The sequence below is a fragment of the Ostrinia furnacalis genome, unplaced genomic scaffold (assembly GCF_004193835.3).
Source record: "Ostrinia furnacalis isolate ACB-3 unplaced genomic scaffold, ASM419383v2 OfSCF3139, whole genome shotgun sequence".
In the NCBI taxonomy this organism is placed as follows: Eukaryota; Metazoa; Arthropoda; class Insecta; order Lepidoptera; family Crambidae; genus Ostrinia; species Ostrinia furnacalis.
The window spans coordinates 649,120-676,785 of NW_021133378.1; the positions used below are offsets into that span (position 1 = coordinate 649,120).

Genomic DNA, 27,666 nt, shown 5'->3' on the forward strand with positions numbered 1-27,666 from the left:
GTTTTTATGCTCGAGCATAAAAGCTAAAGCGGCTTATTACAGCGAGATTTTGTTGTTTACGTGAACTCGCGGTGTGTTCTTTGCTGGACTGGTTGTCCGTGATGTCTTCCGCTGATTGTCACGGCTAGCTGCCATTAGGGCATTACAAGGTGCTTATTAGACAGCACAGGTAACTGTAGTTCCGTAACATAGTTATAGCACAGCTCGGATGGCGGCTCGCGATGGCGGCAGATTACATCTCAAATGCATTTAGCGGGAAACGTTATGCCACGTGACACGCAATAATTAACCAGACGCGTGATTTATTAGATCAGTTAAAGTTTACGTTTAAACCTATTAATATGAACCGATGTAAAAGAAGAAGCGTCCACAATAAATGGCGGTAGAGCTTTTGAAATATCGTTGTATCGATGGTGGAAAATAATCTCAAAGGGAATAGCAATCCCAAGTTAGAAGTGTGAATATATCTCTGGCGGCGTCGTGGTAGGAATGCTAAATGATCTGTCCAGTGTAAAGTACCAGATACTGGCACTGAAGCCGCCGACATTCTTCATGCACTATACTTAACTCTATGTACCAACTATAAACACCTTTTTAGATCGCGGTGATTACACCACAGGCGGAGAACTAGTCTTATTGGGGACATTAGGATAAGAACCGCCTGCGCTGGTATTCAGAGTATCCTTCGGCTACATTGATGACGCAATTTCTGTAAATATCTCTCTAAATATGATTGCGTGAACGGTTACTATTTGTGGTTTTCCAGCTGAATTAAGTTTTTTTTCCTTATTTCTTTCGAATAAAGTCCATGCATATTAAGTTAATTTGTTTGAAGCTTTTTGTGATGATTCCTTTGACGTAGACGTTCGTGAGTTTGTACCACGCACTATTGACCGTTAATTAATCTCAAATTAACCCTAATTGTTTTGAATCGTAAATGTTCCTCGAGAATAATATTATTTTGTGATATTTTTGAAGATCTCTGGATGCTATTATAAACTATTTGAGCGAAAAATCGTCATTAAATTGGCACCGCTCTCTCTATGTCCGGAACGGACGTTCCAAGCATATTGAAAGACCGCCGTAGTAACTATTTTGAGAAGCGTTTACCTACAACAAAGTGCAGACAAATAGAGAATGTCGAGGAAGTTAAATAACCATTGTTGTTACTAAGAAAAGCTTTTTAATAAGTATTGCCAATACATCGACGTCATTAATAAGTTAATATTTGAACCACAAATAAAATATAAATAGGTAAATAATATAAATAATAAAAGGTAGCAATAAAAATTCAAAACATTAACTAAATAGTCATAAATATTAGGTTTAAAAATGTAGAGACGAATTTCGAATCTTTATTACTTCTTAGCAAATACCATTACCAATTTAAGTTAATTAAGTAGGTAGTCATCAAAGCCTACACAATTTATTCGTATCACGTCCATTACGGTTTAAAAAACTTAAATACCTACTTAAAACGGCCAGTTTCAAGGATTCGAATAAATTATTAACAAATAGGTACATTAAGACGTGATTTAACTGTCACATATCTTTTAGAGAGTCTAGTGATGCGACGACCTCACTTAAACTAGTACTAGTAACTCAACTAGTGTTGATCCATGATAACGTTAAATGTATTATTTCGCAACATACCGGACCCATTTTAACTCGAGAGCTTTCGTAATCGACACACCCGGTATTTTAGTCAAGATGCTTTATGTCACTTATAATGTTAAGCGCTAGAAAACCTTGTCTCAGATTCACATGAGCACTTAACAATAAAAAGTGGTACAAGATCACTTGACGCTTAATTAAGCTTAAGATTATATTTGAGAAGTTCACTGTTCACTCTTGATTTTTCTCGTCCGTCAACCTTGATTGTCCCTGCTTATTCTAAGGACAGAGTTTCAATCGTAACAAAACATTTTATTGTTTCTGTACCTTGTCTTTTAACTCTACTGTCAAGTTGATAGAATTTTATATTGCTTGTGTTTTATACGTATCTATCCTGTCAGAGTAAATTTAGATTTTATTGTGGCATGAAAAAGCGATAAAATAGACTTCGAATTCTTTATCTGTATAAGAATAGCTTAAATCTTGTTTTACGTGTGAATAAACAAAGTAATCCTTACTTTACTGAGATATAAAATCCTACTTCTTTGCGTCTGTCGGTAATATCCACGTGCGAATGGTTTTTGAAGAAATCTTACTTGAAACTGACAAATAATTTTTAGATAATAATACCAACGATAAAATACACTTGCCTTTTTTAATGTGCCTTTACTTGGTAAATATTTAAATGCGCTTGCACAACTGCTGTAATCTTAATGATGTCAAAATACAAGCGACTTTGACGTTACATTGACTTTATAAACGTTGTGCAAGCTGCCGACAAACACAACGCACGTCTACTCAGTAATGATAATTCTGTCATCAAGACATAACAACAACTACTGTAGTACTTTCTTGTAAGAACTTCAGTAAGTTACACTCCTTTGATTTTAAGAATCTTACCAAAATAAGAAAATCTGAAAGTAAACAGTTAGTTTATCGAAAACCAATGACAACGGGGAATTCGAAAGTTTTAATGGTCCCTTGAGAGCATAGAGGAGGAAATAATAACGGTCAGATAATTATAAAATTAATGAAGGTGAACTATTTCAAAGGTTTATTACGCTAGTGTTGTTGTTAGTGGTCCGAGGCATAATTTGTTAATGGAGCCAGTTTCTCTATCCCTGGCCCTGTAATGGCGAAACGCTAACGGTACATAAGAAATTTAAACATTTTCATGATGAACTTTTCGAAGGGGACGCTATAAAAGATTTGATAGCTGCCTTTTACAGCTGCGGTGGCGATTGAATAGTGATGGACATAAACTTAACAGGTGTCAGCGACGGGCCACGGCACTCTAAAGAAAACGTTAAACCCATTTACTCAAACTAGAGAGATTGTTTACTATGTTTATAGCTCGAGAGTTTTATGTTAGTTGATAGAAAAATAGCGTAGTAGGTCAGGTGCGCATCGGTTAATTTTGTGACGGTTTAGTGGACGAATGAAGGTTGGACTGTTTTACGTTCGCGGTCGGCTATCGATGATTGCGGAGCACAATTAATAGTTGGAACTGCATTAGCAGTGGTGCGTGCGCGAGCGGCGACCGGCGGCGGAGCCCCTCCCAGTTCTGCTTTCTACACGCGCGATTTCACTGGCGGCGCCCGGGCCGCTTTTTGTACCGATGCACGCGATTTTTCACAAATACCTGCCGTCTTAGCATCTGTTATGATGTTACGTGATGCACCATAACATCTTTAACGCTGTGACGAAATATGATAGCCACATACGCTATATTCCGTCTTTGTTTTCCAATAAAACGCAACTGCAGATCCAAAGCTTCAGATATTCCTTAGGCGAACACGTTTTATCTTACAACCAGTAGTCCAATGTAGTAGATAAGATTATAAATTGTGCGGCGCTTACAATAGGATTCTTCGGGTATTACTTGCGCGCGCGCCTTTCCTATCAAAGATCGAGCCTCTTGTCGAAGCTTTCTTTGCCGGCATGACTCACGTATTGAGTCAGATCATTTGACAAACGAAGCATTGCATACTGATTATACCTTGTGTATAAAAGTTTATGGTGACGTAGTTAATGAAGACCAGAATGTATATTATGATATGCTAAATAGGTAAACTTGTACTAGAAGGCGAGGTATCAACTTATGATGTTTAAAGCGCCGATGTTTACGGCGAATAAACAGAGGATTTCTATAAATCCGTAACTTTATTACGAGGAAAAATCCATTCCCATAGAATAGCGAATGCCTAGCTTGAAGGTCTCGGAACAGGTTGCGGGCCAATGAGTCACGTCACGAGAATCGTGGTCAAACCGTCAAATTGCGTTGTAGTCGCGGCGCTCGCTGCATTGGCGACCGTTGACGGGCTAAAATCGGAAATGCTCATTAGCTACATTTGCAACTTTGTTTCGTTCAGTTGTAAATTTGAAATGATTTCAAAAACCTTTTCTTTTGTCTTTTCTTAACATTATTCAAACCATTGCTCATTTTACTATGTATTTGTAGTCCTCTGTTTTGCTTTGTTATTGTTTTCATCCTGGCTAATGAACCCTACGTTATTGTTTAGAGTTTTTGAGTAACTAAATGTGGGAATTTTGCATTTATATGAGCGGCGGAAGCTGGCTTGTTTAGATTGTGTTCGATTTTGTCCGTGCAACATCCGGTCTATTGTATCAATTGAATTGCAGCGCATGCAGCCATGAGCAGAACGATTATCGGAATCCAGTTTTGAAATAAAACTGGATGGAGCTATGATGCTTATAACTAGCCACACGTTCTGTATTTATCTGTAAAGTGAGTCCGTAGGAAGATGGAGCGGAGAGACAAATAAATAAGGAGCCAAAGGCATGACATCATTTTGGCCATGCTCCATAACTTCTAACGAATATTTGAAAAACTTTACATTTAAATCATTAGGTTTTAGAGCTATAATTGTATTTTTTATATTTTTTAAATGATAACACTATTTTGTGCAAACAGCGGAATCTTCAAAGTAAATTAAACAATCTGTATAAACAAGAGAAGGACGACCGACAACACACGTGTCCGCAAACATTTTTGGGTTTCGTTTGTACAAAACTATAAGCTTTTGTGTTTGCCAGTCATTTGCGCTCTTCATCGCGTTTGTTTGGGCAAGGCCCTTGATTAACGCACCGGCTAAAGGTTTAGTGAAACTTTAGTCGTTGGAGGCCATTTTTGACCATCAGTTTTGGCGTAGGCGTTTGATGCGTCAATGACCCGCAAAACTTGTGGATCCGCATTCAGCAGGTAGCATGGAGCTAACACTTGGTTTAACAATTCAACCGTCCCATTGTTTGATAAAACGCTATAAAATTTGCATGCGTAGCCTGATTCGTCGCTAATGTAGATACGTTGGCAATATTTAGAACAGGCTCGGCGACACCAGTCAGCCGAGGCGTGTCTGCTCCATAACATTACTTACTTCTCGCGCAGCTAAGCAAGGTCCTCTTTCAAGTGAATTCATAAATCGAGCAGTTGGATTCCTCGATGGAAGGCTTGTCATTTACAACTAGTTCCGTGACCTCGCTCACGCATTCCCGCGCCTGCACCTAACTGTACTTTCCCGTTGACTTAATGCCGACTTTGGACAGAACCTGATCTTAGGCAAGTGTACATTATAGCGCTGAGATGGCGATCGGCTGTTGCAATTTAATTATATTTAGTGTATGCGAAGCGAAGCAGGCGTTGCGTAGATCCGAGCGGAGCAGCAGCCGAAGCGGTTGCCGTTGCCCGCGTGCCGCGCATACCAGCCGAGTGCGCCCGAGCCGCGCCGAGCCCGCCCGAGCGAGTGCGCAGCGCGGCCGACTTCACACCGGTGCATGCGCGAGCGCGGCGAGAACGTCTCGTCTGCACACGCTATCTGTCAACAAACTTCCCCGCGTCCAAAATAGCTGACGGCTCAACTTTCGAGTGATCCTTTCCAATATCGACTGGTTTATTGTGAAGTGTGAGATCTCTGCAGAGAACTCAAAATTAAAGTTCGACGTTGACTCAGTGAAGGAACCGTGTTATTTTTTGTTTTGGATCGCGTGCGCGACTCGCGGTGAGTTGCTGCCGTGGACGTGTGTGAGTGACTATTCCGTCTACCTACATGGAAAGTAGCCCTTGATGAAGCTGGTACATCAATCCCAACCGCCGGTTTTGGTGATGTCGCACAATTCATGGTAAATAGAAATCTTGAAGAGATCATTATTTTGTGGTTAGCAGCGGGTGGTGACTCTATGGCCTCAATAGTCCACGTCTAGCGTGTTCCGTTAACTTATCATCACTTTTTAATTCATCTTACAATTAAATTTCTTTTTCAGAAGCCAATCAGAGCTCATAAAATTTTGAACTTATTGGAACATTGTTAGAATGATACGATCACAGTTGAACAATATTTTTGTGAAAATCCAACATTTCATTTTACACAAATATCATAAAGCTCGAAGAAGCTGACTCAGAAATCTATCAAAAGTCTTTGCCCTCAAAATAGTCAAAATCATCAAGTCTTTTGTGGATAAAGGACATAATTGTTCCCTTATAAACCTGTGTAGGGAAAGATTTCAAGTCTTTCATTACCTACACATGAGACAAAAATGTGAACCTCAACCTGCATACCTATGCACACGTAAAAAATCTGAATAATTTACAAAGGTCAACAAGCGCTACAAATTGAACTACTTATTCAATGTCGCCGCACATATAAGATGTAGAGAATCAAAGTCGAATGTGAAGTTGTACAGAGTATGTACGACATAGAGGATACATGATAGGGCATAAGGTTTGTTTGAGGTAATCAACATCAATCACGATGTTTTGCTTACGGCAACGGATCTGGAAGAAGAATATTATGATTACAAGCAACTGAATCTGAGTATACATTATTCTTTGTAATTCAGAAAAAGGAATTTCTAAAGTTATCGATGAATTCATAATACTCGTACTGCATTTGGTATAGAATATTGAATTAACAGGAACTTACAATAGATCAAATAATAGGATAGACCCCGACCTCCCGCCGAAAGGGTTAATTCAAAACGATGATTCATCACTCATCGCTTCAGCTTTAATAAGCCTTGAAAAGTTTTTGTTTACCAGCAGCACCTCTGGAAGCGATCATAATTTTAATTTTGAGAATCATCCATATTTTATTTGAATACTTTGATAAAGATACAGCGAACAATATCGTCATCAGGATTATAATTTATTCAGCCACATCGGACAGGTTTTAGCTTGCCAAGAACTAAAATAAAAAGAGCCCCAACGGAAATATTCGATCCCATCACACAAGTTCAGGCTCGAGATGAAACCGGTACGAACATAAAGGTAAAAGGTTAGTTGGTAAATACCAATATACCTATAGACGCAATACTGAATGTTGCATCGAAATATTTATGGTGCCATTGTTGCAAACTGTTTCTTCGATTAGAGGTTTACAGCAACAGTGATTGTAATTGATGTTATTACAGAGGACAGTCTCGGGCCTAATTACGTCTTCCTTTCCAGGAGAACTTGTATGGAAGATGAGATCATTGAGAACGTTGTTAACGCTAATAGTTAGTTGCTCCAACCAGTCGTTACTTCTGATTTCTATCCCTAGCGTAAACATCCGTGACGGCAAACAGGGCTTGCGACCAGCCGCTTTCTACTCCCGAGCCAACCACCGGATGCTGAGCCGGAAGATTTGATTATAACCTCATTACACTACATCTCTGGACAAAACTTTCCGTTTCTTTTACTCAAAAGTCCCTCAGCAATTCGCAGTTATAAACAAAACTTCTAAAGAAAGATCTTGAAAGGAATCTAAAAAAGTGTTTTGCTAGAAGTGCGAAATATTTGAGGACATTATAAAAATGCAAATAAATTTGACACCTTGCAAGAATGTGTTGACTTTCTAAAAGGTAAAGACGATATCTCGTCGTAGTCTCGTATAGCTTTCCTTGCATGCCTCGTATGAATGGATGTAAATATAGGTCGTGCCTAGTACTATCGGTCTAGCAAATAGGGTTATTCAGGTATGGCTTCGTGTATCACGTGTGGGCTGCGCCTGGGCTCCCAGCGTGTCTACTCACGCGTGAATACTACCCGGCGCGGCGGATTACCTCGCATTATTTCTTGTAAATTCTGTTTCCAAGCACTAAGTAGTGTTTGTAAACAGATATTTGAGAGGGTTATTAGAAATGCATTAGATTCATACATGTATCTCCGTAACAATGGCCTAACTTACATCACATAACAATGGTCATTTTCACGTCAAGTAATTATATTCGTATTACATTATTGTCATTTGCATTTTACTTTCTCTACCTTGTTAATGGTATAATAATCAAATTACTGGTCGAATCCAAAACTAGCGCTGTGTGAAGGACGCTCAGAATCTCATTATTCAGCAAAAACAATAGCCCCCGCCTCTGTGCACTGCGGTACACAACCTATTTTAGAACAATCAGATCATCAAGCCTTTTTGTCCCATTGATCTCGGATAAATTTTAATTGACACGAAATCAGTTTTTAACACCTCGCCATTGACCCACTGAAGTTTATTTAGGGTAATTAATATAGAGGCTATTTAAATTAATCGCTCGTGAATGAATCTGCAGTAGCGTATACTTAATTAAAAACATAAATCACCAATTCACGAATTCGTATCTCCCGACAAAATCAGATGGAATCTTCTGAATTTATTGCGTTCATCAATAAGCAGTTTCACAGTATAAAAGGTTGAAATGGATGTGGCATGTAAGTTGGTAAATGCCGCCATTTCTTAATTGAAAGCCTCTTAAATTGGTCCTAAATGCTCGCTTTAGTACCAAAGGACGGTGATTCAGCACCGAATGCCCGTGAATAACGCGCCACCAAGTTGTCTGCTAGTGCTCAAACTGTATCACTTAAACCTAATTTGGCAAGTAAGTATTGACTCATTCAGAAAATTTAACGTAATGCACTCGTAACGCATGTAATCAAGGCTCACAGAGGCAACAGTACTTACTTATTGACTTGATGACTTACGTAAAGAGAAGGCAATGATGCAGCATGATTTTAGCTTAAAAAAGTTTAAATTCACACGTCAAAATATTATGATCATTGGTGCTGGGTGAAGAATTTTCATAAATGGTGTCGACTTTTTTACTAGGTTATGTATTACCAACTTGAAAACTACGCTTAATCTTTGCGCACTATGTATAGAGCAACATAAAGATGTAAGATAAGATAATTGGCCTAAGCAATTATGAAATTTCACGCATCTTTTAGGCACTACTTATCTGAAGGCAAATATTGTCCGATTTTATCATTTATGACACAGGTTGTTTCATAACACCTTTCCACTTGCTCATGTTTAGAAACGGTGTGAAGTGTGAATAGGAACATTAAACACAAATGTGTAAAGTTATCGACTTTTTAGGGATTTGAGTGCATTGTATTTTGGTGACTACAAACGGATTAACATCTCGCAGCATAGTTGACTGCCAGACCGCAGTTAAAACGAATGGAAAGAATTTTTATTGCTCTCCAAAAGTGAACATAAAATTTTATTATTTTTGGAACGAAAGACATGATAATTAACGGCCTCTGGAATAAGACTGCCGAGGAATGTTTTTTTCAATCATAGACGTATTTTGGTAGGTACTTTAAAGAGAGCTTTCAAAGCTTCATCATTGTCAACATGGTGTTAGTAGTCACTAACCGTTTATAAATGGAAATTCCACAAAGCTCCCGTTTTTAGTTTGTTGTCACTTATAAGTTAATCTAACAGGCACATAAGAATGTTTGCTTGACCTAAACTACGCATTGCCCTACCGTTACAAGTTCTTTATGTGACATGACCCAACGAAAAATAATGTTGCTGTTGACATTCGTAGGCCTGTACTACTTTAGTGTCTATTTATTATTTGTTTTGGAAATATTCGAGGTGCCATTGCTATTTTGGATGTGATATATTTTGACTTAATTTAGCGCATCATGCCGCCTTCGGTTAAATATTTCCTATAATGGTCAACAGACAAATACATAACTTTACAGCTAAACTAACAAGAGATTTAGAAAAGAAGACTGAAATAAAATAGTCTATAATAATCATTTGGACAAAAAAGCAAACAAAATACTTTCAGGACAAAATCCGCATTTTTGGAAAGGTCTTCTCCACGCCTTTATTGCTAAGGTAGTGTAAAACGTTCTGGCGCTTCCCCTTATAATTACACGACATTCTTTCCCAGAAAATGCAAAGATGTTTAAAACCCCAAACGTGTCATTTATTTACATGAAATGTAAAATGCAAATCTGTCGTCCGTGTATTCTTGCACCTAAGGTGGGCGATTGCACCGGCAGCGACCGGGTTATAGCACTCGGTGAGACAGTTAGAAACATTTAAATAACTCTGTCACGCTGCACCTAATGTATTAGTACGAGAACTTGCTAACGGGCCCTCGCCCTTCATAATGTCGTGAGTAGGGATGGGCGAGATAGGAAGGTCCATTTAAATTTTGATAAACGAAACTATTTCATTTGGAATTTGTGTTATACGTATCGGGATGCTTAAGTGATTTTGGATATCATATTAAGCAAAGAAATGCATTAAATTCAGAATTAGTAAAAATTCAGACTGAAATAAAGTAAAAAATATGGCTGAATAAAAGTAATTGTAGCTGAATAAATATTTGATGAGTCGTCGAAATGTAATAAACTTCACCGTCGCGTACAATGTTGATCGTTAAGAACCAACTAGGTTAGCTTTCGAATGAATTTGCTCTAAACTCAATAAAAAACCGAACGCATCTGTGGGACAACTCTGAGGTGGCCCGCTTCCAACGGTCCAAGTTCCCATCATGGCCCAACGACAGTAATGTTTGACACTCCGTAAACGGAACAAACGAGATGTTTACATAACTGAAGTGGCATAGCATAAACACTCTTCAGGTACCGGCCCCGAGAACAATTTATGTCAAATTGGTTTATGAGGATAGAGCGAATATAAACATTACTAACGACATAAATCGAAGCGCCCGGAAGCTTACACCGAACGTCGAACAGATAACAATAAAATAAATTGGATATAATCCTAAATCTCCTGAGATAACTCAGTGGATGCAACGCAGTATGAGTTTTATGTAGGCGTGTTAATAGTTTTTGTGAGCTGTATATTATGTTTATCTGGAATATTTTAATACAAAGTGAGCTTAAATGAACGGCGAAGCTTTGGCTTTCACTCACGTCTCGTCATTAAAGTAACCGATTTCGTGCCCAGTGGTTAGTCGTTTACTTTTTAATTTTGCTGCACATTGTGACGAAAAGCAACAATTACGATTTTCATCTTAGAACAGTGGTAGAAACGAGTTAAATTCCGATAGAGCAACATCCATCACTTGACGGTGCTCTAGTATTCTAACAAACCTCTAGGAACGCTGTTGACGGTTACTTCTCTAATTAGTAAGTATGTGGTTCTATTAAATCGCCTCTCGTAGTATGCGGCAGTAGAACTGAATAATCTTTTTTGTTACTTGTTTCTTAGCAGTCATTATTAAGAGTTCATAAGAATTGAATTGGACAGTTGTAAAATTGCTATAGCACGTTTTGAGTCAACTTTTCTGACAAGTCAATTACAATAACATTGCATGACGTTCGTATACAAGAATCAGTAAAGTTACGTCACCCAAAAAACTGAGCATCAAAAAGTTGAATTCTTAGAACGTGTAAAGGGTTTATAAGGGTTTAAGTTGTTCCAAGTTGGACAGGTAGAGCTCGGTAGATGTAGAGATGTCTGATAAGCGCGGGCGCATCGCGGGCGGCTGGAGCGTGACGTCTGCCACCCGATAGCCTGCCTCACGAGCGACCCACTTGCAGCCAAGGTCACCGCCTGACCTCCTAATCTTTGTAACATTTCCGTAACCTACTGAAATGGTACACTATTATGCAATAGATATCAGCAAACACCATCTAGTCTTATCGCCCATTCGATTTGAAATGGGCCATGCACTCAGATGCTACCCGTAATATTTACATACATACTTACATCACAGACTACTTACCTTTTCAGTCAACCCATCTAATAGTACTTATTATGTTTTTTGTTATAGTACTATTCAATAAAATAATTGCATACAGGTTTGATGTTATTCTGAAGCTAAAAGAATGTTTTATTAATTAAAATGGTAATAGCATCATCCTTGATCTTAACATATGCAAGTAATTACGTATTTTAATAGCGATTAAATCGTTTCTTTGCAATTATCTAAGCCTGGGTCTGGGTAAGGCATGAATGTATATTATGTTACTCAAACAACTATGCGCGTTATTGAAAATTGTGTCAACATTTTCACAAAGTTAAACAAGAAATTATTAGAGATGAAACGGATATCCGGCAACTATCCGGTAGGCCGGATATCCGGCCTAAATTTACTATCCGGCCGGATACCGGATAGTAGCTCACTATCCGGCCGGATACCGGATATTAAAAAAACTACGAAAATTTCCTATAATAAAATGAAACACATTAATCTTTGAGTCAAATATCAATAAAATGGCTTAAAATAACGGTTTTTATGTAAAGTCCAAAAAGTTGCAAAAAAGCCATATTAAGGCCTTTCAAAAAACTAGTTTCTTTTCTGGGCTATTCACTCTAATGACGAATACATAAATAGTAAATATATTTTATTGTCGAAATATTGCCAAATAAAATATGCGATCTTTTTTTTTATGGTCTGATGACATACAGGGTGACTTTGAAATCGTTGGCATCCTTTTAATATAAGACTACTCATGATACATGGTGCTCTTAAAAAGAGTTTAAAACTATTGTACAGTCAACAGCACATCATCCTATACATTTTGTTGCAAAATAAACACTTAATACATTGAAATAAGATGCCACAATATGAAGATTGATGTGCTGTCGTCTGTACAAGATTTCAAACATTGAAATTTTAATTCATTTGATATGACTCATATTTGGGGAATCATGAGTAGTCTTATTTTAAAAAGAATGCCAACGATTTCAAAGTCACCCTGTATAATGCAGTTCATTCAGATTACGCAGCAGCAGCAATCACATACTCACGATGGCAACCGAAATCGCCCGAATTGATCTGCCCCTTAGACGAGTGGCAAAATCTGACATTCTATTCGAACGAATTCGTATTTCGAAAAGTGTGACTTGTCTAGTCTACTAGACCTACTGATCGCGTTCGAAGCACCTGTGCAGCGCTAAACTCGTTACGACATGCAACATGACAATGGGACAACTATCCGGCCGCCGGATATCCGGCTATCCGGCCTAGCAGCTCGCCGGATATCCGGTATCCGGTATCCGGCCAAACAACTATCCGTTTCATCTCTAGAAATTATCACTGTCACGGGATTTTGCAACAAAAACACTTTTATAACGGTAAACAAATATTTACCCTCCCGAGTTAAACAATATGGAATTTGCTTCTCATTTAGCAGGTTAACATGTTTCATCAATCAGTAAAAAGAAAACAAGTGATAGATAGGACTGAAGTTTTGCGATTAAACTTCGGACGACACATAGTTTAGAAATCGTATAATGAGTTGAATCAATTAAATGGTTGATCATCGCATAAAAATTATGCAATAATCGCGTCAATTTATCTCAAGTCTCATTATATTCATTTGCTTGATTACTGATCTATATCGGCCATCACGCCGCTACATAATAGGCAGTAAGATTACACGCATGCGCTCGCGCCCGTGGTCGTGCGCGCGACAGATCCGCAGATAGGGCACCAATCAGACCGTTGCGCTCCGTATCACGGACTTTCTGATATAAGTACAACACAACACACTTTCTAATCTATGCCTTTGTCACTGCGCTCGCTATTGGTTAACTCCACGTTATACCAGACTTTCGCCAATTGTTTTCACGCTACATTAGTTCTCTTCACGGACTTTTTGTCTCCGAAATTACATTACAGATCTACTCACAGATTACACGCTTATGTCGTATAGGATTGCATCATAATATTACAACGATAATATTTCTGAGGGTTTCAAACGAGACTTAAAAAAGTTAATTCCAAATTGCGGTTAAAGTAGACCACTGGCCAGATATTATGTTGCCAGTTTATCCGGAGTTGACTCCCAGCATTGAATCCGATACGAGATATCTGCGAGGACTATGAAATAGGAGAGCGGGCTGACATGAAGCTAAGCCGCAATGGGTCTTGATAAGGTGATGTGGATGTGTGTATATTAGAAGTGCGCGGGGTTGGGGCGCAGGGGCCGGACCGGTCGGCATACCGGTTTGCCGATGTTGCTTAGGACTAACCGTTTTATTAGCCGAGCCATGCTCCACAAACGATAGCCACCGATCCGAGTCGCGGGCCTCGGGCGCCGCGCCCACAAACAACACCTTGTTCAGGGAGCAATCATCTTTACATACAACTTATAGCCAATTATGAGACATTTATCTGCCTCAGATCCTGATTCCTAGATAATTTCTCGTCGTTTGCCATTACCTTGGCTGGATGCAATCATGTTGTAGTCTGGTTTTGTGTAATTCACGTCGCGATTGTCTCAAAAGAAATAAACAATCGTCTCGCTTGACACAGGTGTAAAAGTGAAAATGTAACCACACGTATTCAGTTTACGACGTTCATAGCCGAGTGAAACTGTGCAAGTTTTATTTTCTTGCGTAGTTCACAAAGGGCCTTTTAGAATAATGTCAAATGAGTAGATTCTCGTCTGCATCGTTAGCGGTTATGGCTTTAACCCAAATAGCGATGGAAACGCTCATAAAATCAAACCGATTTGGTATAGTGCTGTCATTACTTGTTTACTGTACATATTTAACACACGAATTTGTAACTGAATTTATAGCTAGATGCTTCTTATTAGAATGAAAGTATATTAAATGGATGTTAACTAATTCAGATTGCGAAATGCTGTAGCTAGTCGTGAATGTAATACGAGCAGTCCGAGTGTCATGTTATTGTTTAGGTTACCGGCCGGGGAGCAGCATGTACAGATAGCGACACAAGTGTCACGCACTCATTCACTGTCAGGCACTATGTCTGAGGAATGATAACATCTATAGGGCCAAACATTAACGCCTATGATATATCAAGGCGTGAAATACGATCCGGAATGGGCAGTCGTTAAAAAATATAGCGCATTCGCTGACAATAGACTGATTAAGATTTAAGTAGATAACTGAACGAGCGTTTTAATCTGTAAATTGTTTACCTTGAAAATCACGAACGGACACATGTGATCAGAGTCATGATGATATGTTGCGGTAGTAGTGATTGCTCGTAATTAACAATTAAGTGCTACACATTACACGTCGTCATGTTTCCGGTTAATGATGACCGGGTGATCTATAAATCTCAGAGGTTGTTTTTTATCCTAGTCGCTACAGCTACGATATGACTAAACAACACCGAAATAAAGAAACGTGCTTCCGTGATTTTGAAGACAAATCACAGGAATTTCCTTGAGAATTGTTTCTATTTTAGCTATCAGTTATTGGCCTTGCCCGCTTCTATTTCGACGTCTCCATGGCACACTGCCACGACAATGTTTTGAGCGTTCGATGACGGGCTCCGGCACACTTTCGACCGCTCGGTCCCGATACCTCGTGAGATTAACTCTGGGCCTCTTAATTACTATATTAACTCGGTAACTAGGTTAATGAACCTACAATATATTCCACAAAACGTGTGAAAAAGAACACTGGTCTCTTTCGACATCCATTGTTAGTTATTTGAGCAATGATTTTATTATAAATGTGAGCAGAAGCGTTTTGCTGTAAACGATATTCTGATGTAGATGTGAATGTTTTTGCCGCTTCCGTCCGTCACGGTGCGTAGTCTGCGTGAATGAATACCAAACAATGCCATTTTGAGTGTCCACTATCAATGACAATACGTGCGGATAGGTCAACGGTCCAAATTACATGTTCGACTGTGATCGGATGTTGGAGTGCCAAATAGAGTGCCACCTGCTGGATTGGAGGCAGGGTGGTTACAGAATAACTTTTGTTTGTAGGCGTTCGCCAAGGAATAAGTCGGGAGGTATCGTAGTATGGGTGCGCGCGATGGAGTGAGATCAGCGTGGGATAGCTGCAAGGGCTAGTAGCGATGTTTGAGTCCCTGGTGTCGCGGCTGACGTCGCCGCCGGTGTCGCGGCGGCGCCACACGGTGCACACGCCGCGGGAGGTGTGCAGCGAGCCCGAGGAGGACGAGGCCCCGGTGCAGCGAAGGTCGCGGACCGCCAAGCAGCTGCTGGACAAGCGACGCAAGGCGCGGCTGTCGTGCGCAGACATTTCCGCTGCCACTAATGCGGAGCCGGAGCGCTCCTCGCGCATGGACGCACTGAAAGCATTCTTGCCACTGAGACAATCGAAGTCACTTGGACGACTCGACGGGCTCAAAGAGGTGAGTGTTTAAACTGTTTCGTAGATTAGGAATTGTTTTTATTTACATAAGCTTTTATTTATGATAGAAACTCAATTTACATTTAACATTCTTCTAAACATCCCTGTCACCACGTAATGAGCAATATCTTCATACTCGTATGTACGAGTAGAGAAGCTTGCGAGCTTATTTTCAAAAAGAAAAAATATTCCAGAACATTCCGGATCTTGGCATTGATCTCAAGAACTCCACTTTGCTCAACTTACTTGGACAAATGAGTCGTTACATTTTTTCACACAGATCAAAATGCTACCGTCACCTTGATAAAACTGTCGATCTCTGATGGGGGTTACAGCGAGTACTTGCGACATTAGAGAACGCCACGCGCTGCGGTGGCCTTCGCGTCGCTCCCATGCGCGCGCGCCGACCTCGCACACCTGTTGCTCTACCCCCTCCACCTGCCCCCTCCTCGCCACCTTTGCCCGATCTTGCATAACCGACACCTAGCATTACTTGACCAAAGAAATACCTATACACCTGCCGCACACCATACTCATCAAACGATCTTGCGAAACTCTAAAGACCTCTAAAGCATTCCTATGAACTATGACATCACAACGGGCGGGATAAGACAATGCAAACAATACAAGGGAATCGACATTTTGATGGCATGACTCGCCGAATCTCTGACATGAATCATAATGCAACACGAAATAAAAGGTGCATGATTTCAATAAGTGTATTAAGCGTTTACTTAGGTACCACTTAGCAGATGTGTATGATAAAGTTTTTTGTGCTTGTAACAATCCTTGTAGCTATTTGAATGTTTAACAGTGAATTAGATGAATCATATCGAACAATGGACGTTAAAAAAATAAACAATAAATATGATTAGTATTTTTATGATATCATATCGAACTACAAGAATCTCGGCTCAAAATTCAATATCTGTGATAGACAAGCCCAGACCAACATGCTAGTCTATTAAGTTTCCTTTTATAGTACACAGGTTGAACTAGCTAAGTTCATCAATAGAGCCAGTGAAAATACGTCATTTAGGTTTTCCGACAGGAATAAAACTGGTATCTCATAAAACGTGATTAGATTTCAATTAGAAACATAAATGTCATGGAGTTACGCCTTTGCCTAGTCGCTAATGAAGGTACATCCTTCTTCCATATAAAGTGAATGGTTACAAACTTGTTGCTATAAAACTATACGTTTATAATTCTCGTGAACTCGGAAACGGATCCGCTTTGCAATTATAATTTTGCCTGATGAGCCTGATCTGCATTTCCTTTTAAAGGTTTTGAGGTCAACGACACATCTGTGACCCACACGAGATGATTGAGGACACCATCAGATGAATGTTAGATGTCTGCATATTTGGAAGCATTGAGTTTCTAAAAAGTAAAACCAAACAAAACGCGACGAGGGAAAAGTAAAAAGTACGAACAGAATTTTAAATCTGTTGCTTTTCTCTTTCTTTGAAAGTACAATTTCTAAAGCTTTAGGAACTTGCAGGTAGAATTGTAAGTGGAATAATATGGAAAAATTTATATTTTCTCAGATTGCTTGTCGAAATTACCAACGATATGGATTTATACCTACCTGTGCCTTTCTCAATTAGAAATCAAGATGGCGGTGCCAAATGATTAACCTTTTAGCTTGACAAAAGTTTAGTACAAATATTTAGTCGGCGAATCTTATTTTAAAAGTAAATATACCTATCTTCATTCTCCGCAACTGAAATAAACCCTGTTTTCACATGCGAAAAACTTTGAAAGCCACATCGTCGTATATTTTTTTAGAATCTTATGATTGTTTTTTGTGCGTAACTCCAACCATTTATTATTGAGCTAAAGTAGTTTCTGCCTCTTACAGCTATTTTTGAAGTTTATTGTATGAATGTAATTCAAAATAATGGATGTTGGTTTTAGATAGCTGATTTATTTTATGAGCTTATCCTATTTTCATTCACTATATCTTTCGTGTCCATATTGCATTATCTTCTAGTAAAATGAAGTTGCGGTTTGCAGATACCTGTATTCTGTTTACCGTAATTCATTGTTGGTTTGCCCCCAGGCGCACTAGAATTATCTTACTCTGCAGCGCTCTAGTGTTGTAAAGCTTATTGGCAGATTGAACGTTCAATGACAACCTTTCCTATGTACATAATTATGTGTCAATCAATGCTGGGAACTGTCTTAGATCAAGAGCGAGTTGTAGCCGAGGACATGTCTGTCAAAAAGTTCAGATCGGGATGCAAGCATGCGAGCACCGTTACGACACGCCGCGAAACTTCTGATAGTCTGCAGATAGTGCAAGAATGCGCGATAAGCAGGTAGCGGCAGGTAGTGTGCGCCCGCGCAACCTGGCACACTCGCGCCGGCCCCACGCTGATGTGTGCGCGCTATTTGCCCATGTGATTTACAGACAAATGCCACGTCGACTCGCGCATCTGTTCGCTTTGTTAGGGCATCTCTATCACGTTAACGCCTTTTGTCCGTCTCCCGAATGGGAACATCTGCGCCGACTCAAAAAACCTCGTATTAAATTTGTTCGTGTACCTGGATCGAGTAATTACGGCGCACAACGCTGATGCCACGCTAGATGCTTTTGATTGCTTTGTTTGTGTTTTGATGAATATCGTGCGTCGTCTAATGACGGTCGTGTAAGGGTTTATTACGGCCAAAGTAATGGCATACTATTAATTTTCAGTTTTCTTTTATTATGCTAGGTATCACGATTCGAGAACAAACATCAAAGATAATTATAACGTCAGCAGAAGCAGTGCATGTAGAGATCACGTAGGCGTTAACAGCGCGTAATGCTAAAAGCTTAAAATATCGGTCATCATAAAGTTTTGATTGCACTGCATTTATAGTAAACAACTGTTTTGCCTTCGCTTGCAAACGTGTACATTTAAAGAGTTACAATTTCCATGAAACTTTAAGATGGAGTATTTTCGTCAAAGCATAAGAATAAAGCTCTAAATTACAAATAGGATAGTTTTGTTTGTTGTAGCGAAACACAATAGTAATGAAAAAGTATTTAGGCAATATAAAAACATTATATTGTGTTACATGTACCCAACATGTAGGTACTTGACTATTACGCGTTTTTACGGCTGGCTTCTCCCACATTTATACACAATGACATCTGCCAAGTGTAATGTACTCGACACGTTGTTTTGACTCAGAGCTTTTACGATTGCGGTATAACTTTTTGCAAGTCAGATTCCTATTTACAATTCGATTTATCCTTTCCAGTAGATAACGGGATCGAGAGTCGTCACCGGAGATCAATTAAGTGATTGTGGTGGATAATCACCTAGATAGCCACTCGGATGACGGATTCGCTCTACAGCCATAAATGGAAGAATCGCTGTTATTAAGAAGATGGCTTTGACCCATATCAGCAAGAACAAAATCATAGCAAGAAAATGAAGTTATTACGGAAATGTTTTCCTTTACCGCAACCTCCTAAGAATTCATTTCGCAGAAGTACAGTACCTAAGCATGTTTTTATTTCTTATGAATCGCAATAATATAATCACAACTGAATACCAAAAACGTAGATTATTCATTCATATACTTTTTATGATCTAAAGATGTTTACCATCTTATGTGTTTATGAGAAACTGCTTATTACCGAGTACTTACAATTTTTTGTACTAAGTCGGTGGTATAACCGTTTTAAAAATTATGGTTATTAATAATGGTTTTTTGCCTCTTAATCACGAGCAACCTATTGGGAACTCGTTTGTATACCTTCGTTTTTCAACTGGCTGACATGCTGAGGCATTGTTTTCGTTCAAATCAAAAACTCGTTGTCGGTTCTGTGCCGATACTCAATTAATATCTTATACACCGTCCTACTTAGTTATTTACAAAAATAGGTGTTATTAAGAACACTGTTACAAAAGAGTAAAGTTCAAAATTGCTTGTACGTATAGAGCCACCTCTCAGCCCAACAAACATGCAGCTTCGTAATTGATTGGAGCCATTTATAATCTATAATTGCTTCTGAGATCGCTAACACTCACAATACATTTGTTTGACAATTTACGAAGCAGTCTCTTCGTAAAAATATTGTTTTTTTAATGAAAAGTAATTGAACAAGCACGCCCAAATATTTATTTTGCGATTTATCGCTGCAGATAATTACATGTAATAAAATTACTGATTTCGATAACCAATTGCATCGCATAATATTACTGTTGAAATAATTAATACAATAATTCGCGATTAAAATGGCCTTGAATTTTTCGACATACTTGCTCATATCTCCTCGTTATTTACTTTGAATAAGCAAACTTAATTAAACAATAGATGTATTGCTTTATTAAATTGTATTTATCTAAGCAAAACTACATCAATTTGTGTTGTAAATTATTTATAAATATACGTTCGCGTGCCAAGTAAAAGTTATCAAACTCATAATAATAATGATGTCTGGAAAACTTTTGAACGAGATAACTTATTTTTCCTCCGAAGTACAATATTCGTACATTGGTTATAATATTGTCTACAATGAGCCTTCGCAACCTCCATGATGGATTATTCCCGCCCCAAGTTACCTATAACAGCCAACTTAATCTTTACTACTATGTATTTAATAATTAACCTTGTGTCTATTCTTAATTTTAGTACTTATTGGCTTATTATTTACACATTTCGTGTATACACAGTTGCTTTTAACATTAATTGAACAGTAAACTTGTTTCGCAGCTTTTGTGTAAGATTTGACAAAAAAACGATATTCGGCTTTTGATAAAAATTACTTGCCCTATCACATAACGTTCGAATTGTGAAATGTGAATTATGGTAGAGACCGGTCACTTTCACAAGACAACAGCTCGCTTTTTCAGCTTAAAAGCTGTTGGATAATATCTGAGAATGGGGCAGCCTGTAATTAAATAATAACAGGCATTGGCAGAATGGTGTGCTGAGATGTTGAGTCCGAGTGAATGGGTGATGCAACAAAGACTGTCTCGGCTGCGATGGTTGCAAGAGGGTGACACGCCCATCTTGGCAGGTGTTCCGATCGCTTGCAACTCCTTTACAATGAATCAGAGACCTGTGTAGTTTTTATAATATGTTCATGTAACATTTTGTGCAATAGGGAACTCTATCTCAAATAATGGCGATGTGATTGTTTGCTGATGTAGATATTACTTATGTTTCCAAATACAGTCAAGTTGATTTGAAAACAATAAAAAATCTACCTAGATACCTAATAGCAAGTTCATAGCCACGTGCATGTGACTGCTGTGTCTATTACAAGTAGATAAACATAATGTGTTCATTTTGCTTGTCTGTACTGTCAGACATTTTTCATGATGATTATACAAAATTCGTAGACGTACCTATTTTATTACAGAATCAGATTTCGAATAAGTAGTACTAGTACATGACCAAATAAGTAAATGTATCAGTGTATGGGTAAAAAACGTTGTAGGTTGTCATTTTGTTAGTCCATTGTAATTTTTTGTCTGCCCTCATTAGAGGTCAACGATCGGATTTCAATTATGTGTAACAGTAAATGATATCTGAGATAATCTAATTGCTAATGTTACATACTCAATGGTTACTCCACTCTGAACAGATAGATGGTATCAATTGACATATTATTTATGTATTACATCTTGTTACCGTTCCATCGGCTACGCTGATCTTTGTAATCGCTTCTGTCAATTTTCACGTGAACCCGCTTGCGGTAGTTTGTTGCAATTTGGACTTTATTCAATCAAGTTAAAGCCTTTAAAGGTGTTATTACACGTGTTTCCTTCGTGACATGGACCAGCTCGCCATTTGCATGTCGTTATGCCCTCGCCCGGTTTTGCACCGCGGTTGATTCACGCTGACCGTTTTTTCTCCAACGTATAAACTTTATTAAACAACTTTGGTTTCGTTTAATTGGCGTTCCGAGAATCGCGGACCTTTCCTGTTCGGTTGGTGTGGCCGTGTTTTAATTTCCATTGCTCAACTTTTCCGTTGCGTAATGTCCCCGAGGAAAAGTGCCATTTTCACTCGTTACGTAACCGTTCGTGGATCGTCATATGCCAGCGGAGTTTTCTATTGACATCGTGTCAATAACTAATTTATTGTTATATTGCAAATAACTCTTCGACTAGTTTATTACCAGACATTAAAGTGGCTGGTCATGTCAGCTCGCTTTTAATGACAAACGGCTTTCGCTAGCATATTTTTGCAATGTAATATGTGTTGGACTATTTGAGTTTTAATTTAAACAATTAATTGCATGTATTATTGCAAACTTTTCCGTCAAGTCCACTCACACGCGTGGCCATTTCACGCGCGTGTTATCATGTTGCAAACTTATATGAACTTAAAATAAAAAACATAGCTGTAAAACTTTCTTATCACCTCCATTGTGGCCGAGTTTAAACAAAAGCCTACGCATCGTTCCCTCACGTGCTCTGGAAGCATGCGGCCCGTGGGCTTAGCACGTGTGACGCGTCATGATTTCGTCATTAAGATAGTCCCTAGTATTAGATTAGATTACCTATTCCAGGATAAATCCTGAGACTGCTTTAGAGCACGATTTTTTCACAATGTCCCGAACGACAAATATCATAAAAAAGCTAGTTCTGAAAAATTTGAGCATGGTTAAAATTACCTAAATAAAGAAAGATTTTGCTTTTTCTTTTCAAATGTTATACTTCCCTGCTTTCCTCAACACTAAAGCTTTCAAGGCGATCACGACACTGACATCTATTTTTCGGCACATAAACATGTTCTATTTTTTAAACTCTATCCTGCGCAAACCAAGAGTCATTCATGAGTCAGCGATTCATTTCAGTCACATCTCGAGTGCACGAGCTCGAGCTCAAAACAAAAGCTCTCGACTTCACGTGTCTGAAAGCACGCGACCACCAGCTCGTGGGCCCAACACGTGCTACGTTGCGCCACCTCGGAAGTGGACTCTGTAAACTCCACCCACTGCACCGCTGTTACCCCGGTTACGTCACCACGATGGTCACTACGAACGTTTGCGTTTGCTAATGCGCGTGGGATGACACCATAATAGACATTTTTAACATAATGTTGTGTTTATGGCAGCATCATTTTTTGTCATTAACGACTTTTATGAATATTTATGTAACACCACAATATATAAATTTTGATTTTTAAGGGTTGTTCCAAAAGATGGGCCCTAATCCCCTCATAAAGTAGATTCTTTATTGCAGATGTTAATATGTATAGATCAAAAAAACTATTTCCCAGTTGCATAATGTAAGCTAATGCTTTATTATCAGAACGTACGACGACATAAAAACTGTCCGTGCGTTTGTTATCAAATAGTTAATATCTTTACACTAGTAACTATGCAATATAACAAGCAGGAAATCATTATACCTTATCCTCTGAAGTATATGCTCTTTGATATTGTATGTGCATACATCTCGCAGTCAAGTACTTAGTAGTTTAATCAAGAAACACCGTGGGCTACATGTTAACGAACTTTGAGTCATTTCATGTTAACTGAAACATATAATTACGCACTAACAAAGTATACTCGATCACCGAAGATCATTTATCGATAGGGACGGTAATTTGAGAACTCCAGGACTAATCGGAGATTTAATCTTTGGGTGTTAAAATTAGATTTTTAATTAAGAACAATAAATCACGGTGTAACGACCACCGATAGAGGTTTGTAGATCACATTAAAAATCGATTTAGTGGATGTTGTTATTCAGTAGTAAACCGAAATATGTTTTAGACACATTTGTTGTGTTTACAACAAATATGTCTAAAACATATTTCTAATTTGTTATTGAATCATTTTCATATTAAAATCATCGTGAATAAGAAAATAGGCAAGTCCTCGATTAAAACAAATGAATGATTAACTCTAATTTAAATGCAAAGCTATCTAATTCTCTTGGCATCCATTTCTAATGTAGAGACAGTAGAGACGACGGCTTGACTAGCGAAAATCTAGTAACTTATTCAGTTGCAATAGGTGTTATTTTCCAACAAACACGTATGGTCTGCTGCCAAGTATACAGTGTACTGAACAGGCCCTCGATATCAGGATGCAATAGCATTGTGATTACGGACTTAACGCCCGATCCGCGTTGATTGGATTCTCACGCGCCTGCGCAGCTCCCCAGACTAATACAAAACCATGCACAGCCTACAATGTATATTATACATTCATGTTGTGAAATAGTCTTTAGTCTAACAGAAAGATGTCAATGCGTTTTCTTTGACGTGCCGTCATCTGTATCAGATAGATCTGGGAATAATGATTTCTACATACTTTTGTGTACAAAGTTTTTAGACCTATGAATAAAATAAGAAAAAACAAAAGCGGCAATAGAATACTATTTTAGTTAACGAAGATTTTTGTATTGTATGTCTTTAAAGCTGGTATTAGTAGAAAAAAAGTTATATAATTTTACTTTTCTACCATTAAGCTTGTTCTAATATAAAATAGTACAAGGAGTCCTATTAATTTTAGTGATTAAATTAATTTGTTTCCCGAACGTTTTCCTCGCCTCGTACTGAGTTGTTACAATTATTTTGATGATTGCTTATAAAATAATCCTATCTTTATAATCGTGAATGCTTGGTAGCAGACGGGGAAGTTATTTATTGAATATAAGTGGATAATTCCCTTAAGCCTATATAAATGCAATTGACGGATAAATAAACTCGGTATAAAACAGGCGAAATTGCGCTATTTAGAATTAAGATTAGAATCGCTTCCCGGTGGAACTACGTTATTAGGGGAATATTCTCGTTATTTTTATAAATGGTTTATTACTCGTAACTATTCGTCTAACTTACGTTTATTTAATTAACTGTTCGTCTTAAAGAACTGAGGATTAAGTTAGTTCTTACGGGAGCTTTTTATTTGATTCAATTCCTTACTGTCTTATTACAGACTGTAAATTAATTGCTAGCATTGTTAATCACTGCTGATTCTTTTATAGTTATAAATAGATCCAATTTTGCAACAATTCGAACGCCAATTGGCATAATATGCTTCTATGTGTAGATACAAAGTATTTTTTATAAGCATTTTTTACGAATTTAAATGTGTTAATGACGCGTCGCATACGAAATAATATTCGGAAGACATTACACAAGACTCTCTAATACGCCTCAAGCTACTCTCATGTTCGAAGAACAAGAATGAGTCAGACGATACATAATAATTAGACAGATAATTGAGCCTTTTAATTGTTATAAATTAAATCAACAGCTATAAAACGTTTAACGCTGATCGAATTGTGCTTTGGTTATACACTCGAGTTTTTTATCGCAAGACAATGCGCTTCACAATAGTGCTTGTGTTACAAGAAGCAGCAACGTTCTCATGAGTGACGATACGTTCTCATATGTTATGTTGCGTTCCCATCAGTAACGTAGAGCGCATCACCTCTCCGACACCCCCGTAACTGTGCGCGTTTTTGCCCCATGCCTTACTTTCAAGATCGTTTTGCTTTGATGCGTCCGTTAGTCAGCGATGTTATGAGTGTGAGCGAGCGAAAATGCCATTGGATTGAAAAATAATCGTCTATTTATTCCGCCATCTTATAAATAACATCAAAATATTGGAAAGTCATCATCGGATAATTCTACTATGAATACGGTATGATTTTTCACTCACAAAATTGGCCGACTTAGGTGGAAATTGGAAAACCCTACTCTTGTCAGTGGAATGTATACTTGAACAGAGATACCTTTTCGATCATGAATTCGTATCCCAGTTAAGGCTGTTGATAAATTCAAATGAAAAATCATGATCTATTAAATTTCAGCATCATAAATCTATAAATTAGTTACAGTAATTCAAAATCAATCCTTAATAAGATATGTTTAACGCCCGTTTTAGAATCCGAGTCAAGGCTTGTCATCAGCTGTTTTATTTTTAAATAATTATCTATTTAGTTAATGAGTTAATTGCACGGTATTGAAAAACAAATTAGCGTTCAGGTGGGTGTGCGTTTGACATTTGGCAAGATGTTTCGGTCTGACCATGAGACCCGCTTTCGGAGGGAGCCAAGATTTTAATAGCGTAGTGTCAAAATCAGCTGCAGAGCAGGTGTGTTCGCGAAATGTCATCCATTTGTTATTAGGACCATATTTCATACAAACTTGTTATTGTGTGTTCAAAAAATATAGAATCATTCATTAGGCACTTAGACGTTAAACATTACATAGGTACGGTAGTTTATTGGCCATTTTATAATCTCAGATTTTTCATTCATATTTATACTGATCTCTTAATTACTGATTCGACGTTTCAACGTCTATAAAGCAAAAATGCTTATAAAATTATTTCATAATAGTCTCAAATATATTAGTAACATTTCCATATTACTGTTTTAACCCACTAGATGCCAGAATCATATTAGTGAAAGTATTTTAATTGTTTTTTGTACACGTGACTTAAATTGTTATGATATGTTGTATCACAGAGTTAACGGGAGTAATTATACTAAATTAGAGTCTGAATAAAATACAGAGAAACATTTCATAAAGATAATAAAGCTGATTGATGGTTGTATAATGTGGGCGTGCCAAAGCAGTTTTATTGTTTATCCGTTCCGAGCAACTACAGACATTTTCTCTTGAGCGTTTTCCTTAACTGCTTAACTGGGAGTAAAAGTGAAAACTATAGAGATTTGTTTGTTTTAGCAAGACGGCTACTTGTTTGTTTATTTAAAAGTTAAGCTGTTAAAGCTAAGTTTTATAGCCTTCATGTATATGCCAAGTTGCCAATATTCTGGTTTTTATTGCGCTTTTTTAGAGTTCTATTTTTGTAAGACTAATGCCCGTTTTCATCATCAATCCCTAACTTTTATGTGACCCCTATAGTAACACTTTTGTTTTCATAAAACGGGCATAACTTTTGCAATTTAAATAAGATCTATTTATTGCTGACTACTGATAGAAATGTAAGGCAATTACCTAGCTTAGTTACATTTTAGTAGGTTCATGGGTTTTGTATAAAGCATTTGTTATAACATTCACTTGTGTTAACTGAAAGCCTCTCTCAAAAATTCTCTAACGTCCGATGCATATTATTAATATCTACTAAAATCACTTCTTATTCTTCAAATACTTACACAGTCATATCATTAATTCTGTTAACCCATCCAGGGATGGTATTACGAACCCCTGAGGGTACCGCGATGGCCGGCTATTGCCGAGATCGCAACGATCATCGTTGCTCATTCAATTTACTATCAGGCATTAATAGAATGGCCGCTTTCCCGCATACCGACGTTAACTGCATCGTAATCCGAACGTAACCGTATTATAAGGGTTAATTCGAATTACTTAGCTCATATCGCCGCATCATCGGCCATAATCCAGCTGGTTTGTGCCCTGAGTACGAGCGAGATTTGCTACTAAAGTAGGTATATTCCCAAATTACGTAATGCAGTATAAATTATACCCTACTCAAAAATAGATCTAAACACAGGTTTGATATTTCGATTATTTTTATTAAAATAACACCTTGGTTTGCCTAAACGTTTGTGGTTCGGTACGGGTTATTTCTTGACTTGGTATTTATTCGTAAAATCTTTAAAAAACTAGGCCTTGAAGTTAGATTTAGGTTTGGTTTATTGTCTGTTCTCCTCGTATTCACAGATCCATTTAGGAAATTGATTAAAATAGGCAAAAATAACGCATTGACAAACTGATAGAGTTCGCATTTATATTTTATTAACATTCT

General features: G+C 38.0%; 1 protein-coding gene across 1 annotated transcript in view; it reads left to right on the top strand.

The window, feature by feature from the left end:
• The first annotated feature begins 5,323 nt into the window (after nucleotides 1-5,323).
• The window catches only part of LOC114357343 (ATP-binding cassette sub-family D member 3-like), a 63,678-nt gene continuing 41,335 nt past the window's right edge, over nucleotides 5,324-27,666 (top strand). The window contains exons 1-2 of the mRNA XM_028310914.1: nucleotides 5,324-5,754; nucleotides 15,572-15,960. Of these exons, the coding sequence (XP_028166715.1) occupies nucleotides 15,664-15,960 (297 nt within the window). The 5' untranslated portion in view covers nucleotides 5,324-5,754; nucleotides 15,572-15,663. The remainder of the gene's footprint in view (nucleotides 5,755-15,571; nucleotides 15,961-27,666) is intronic.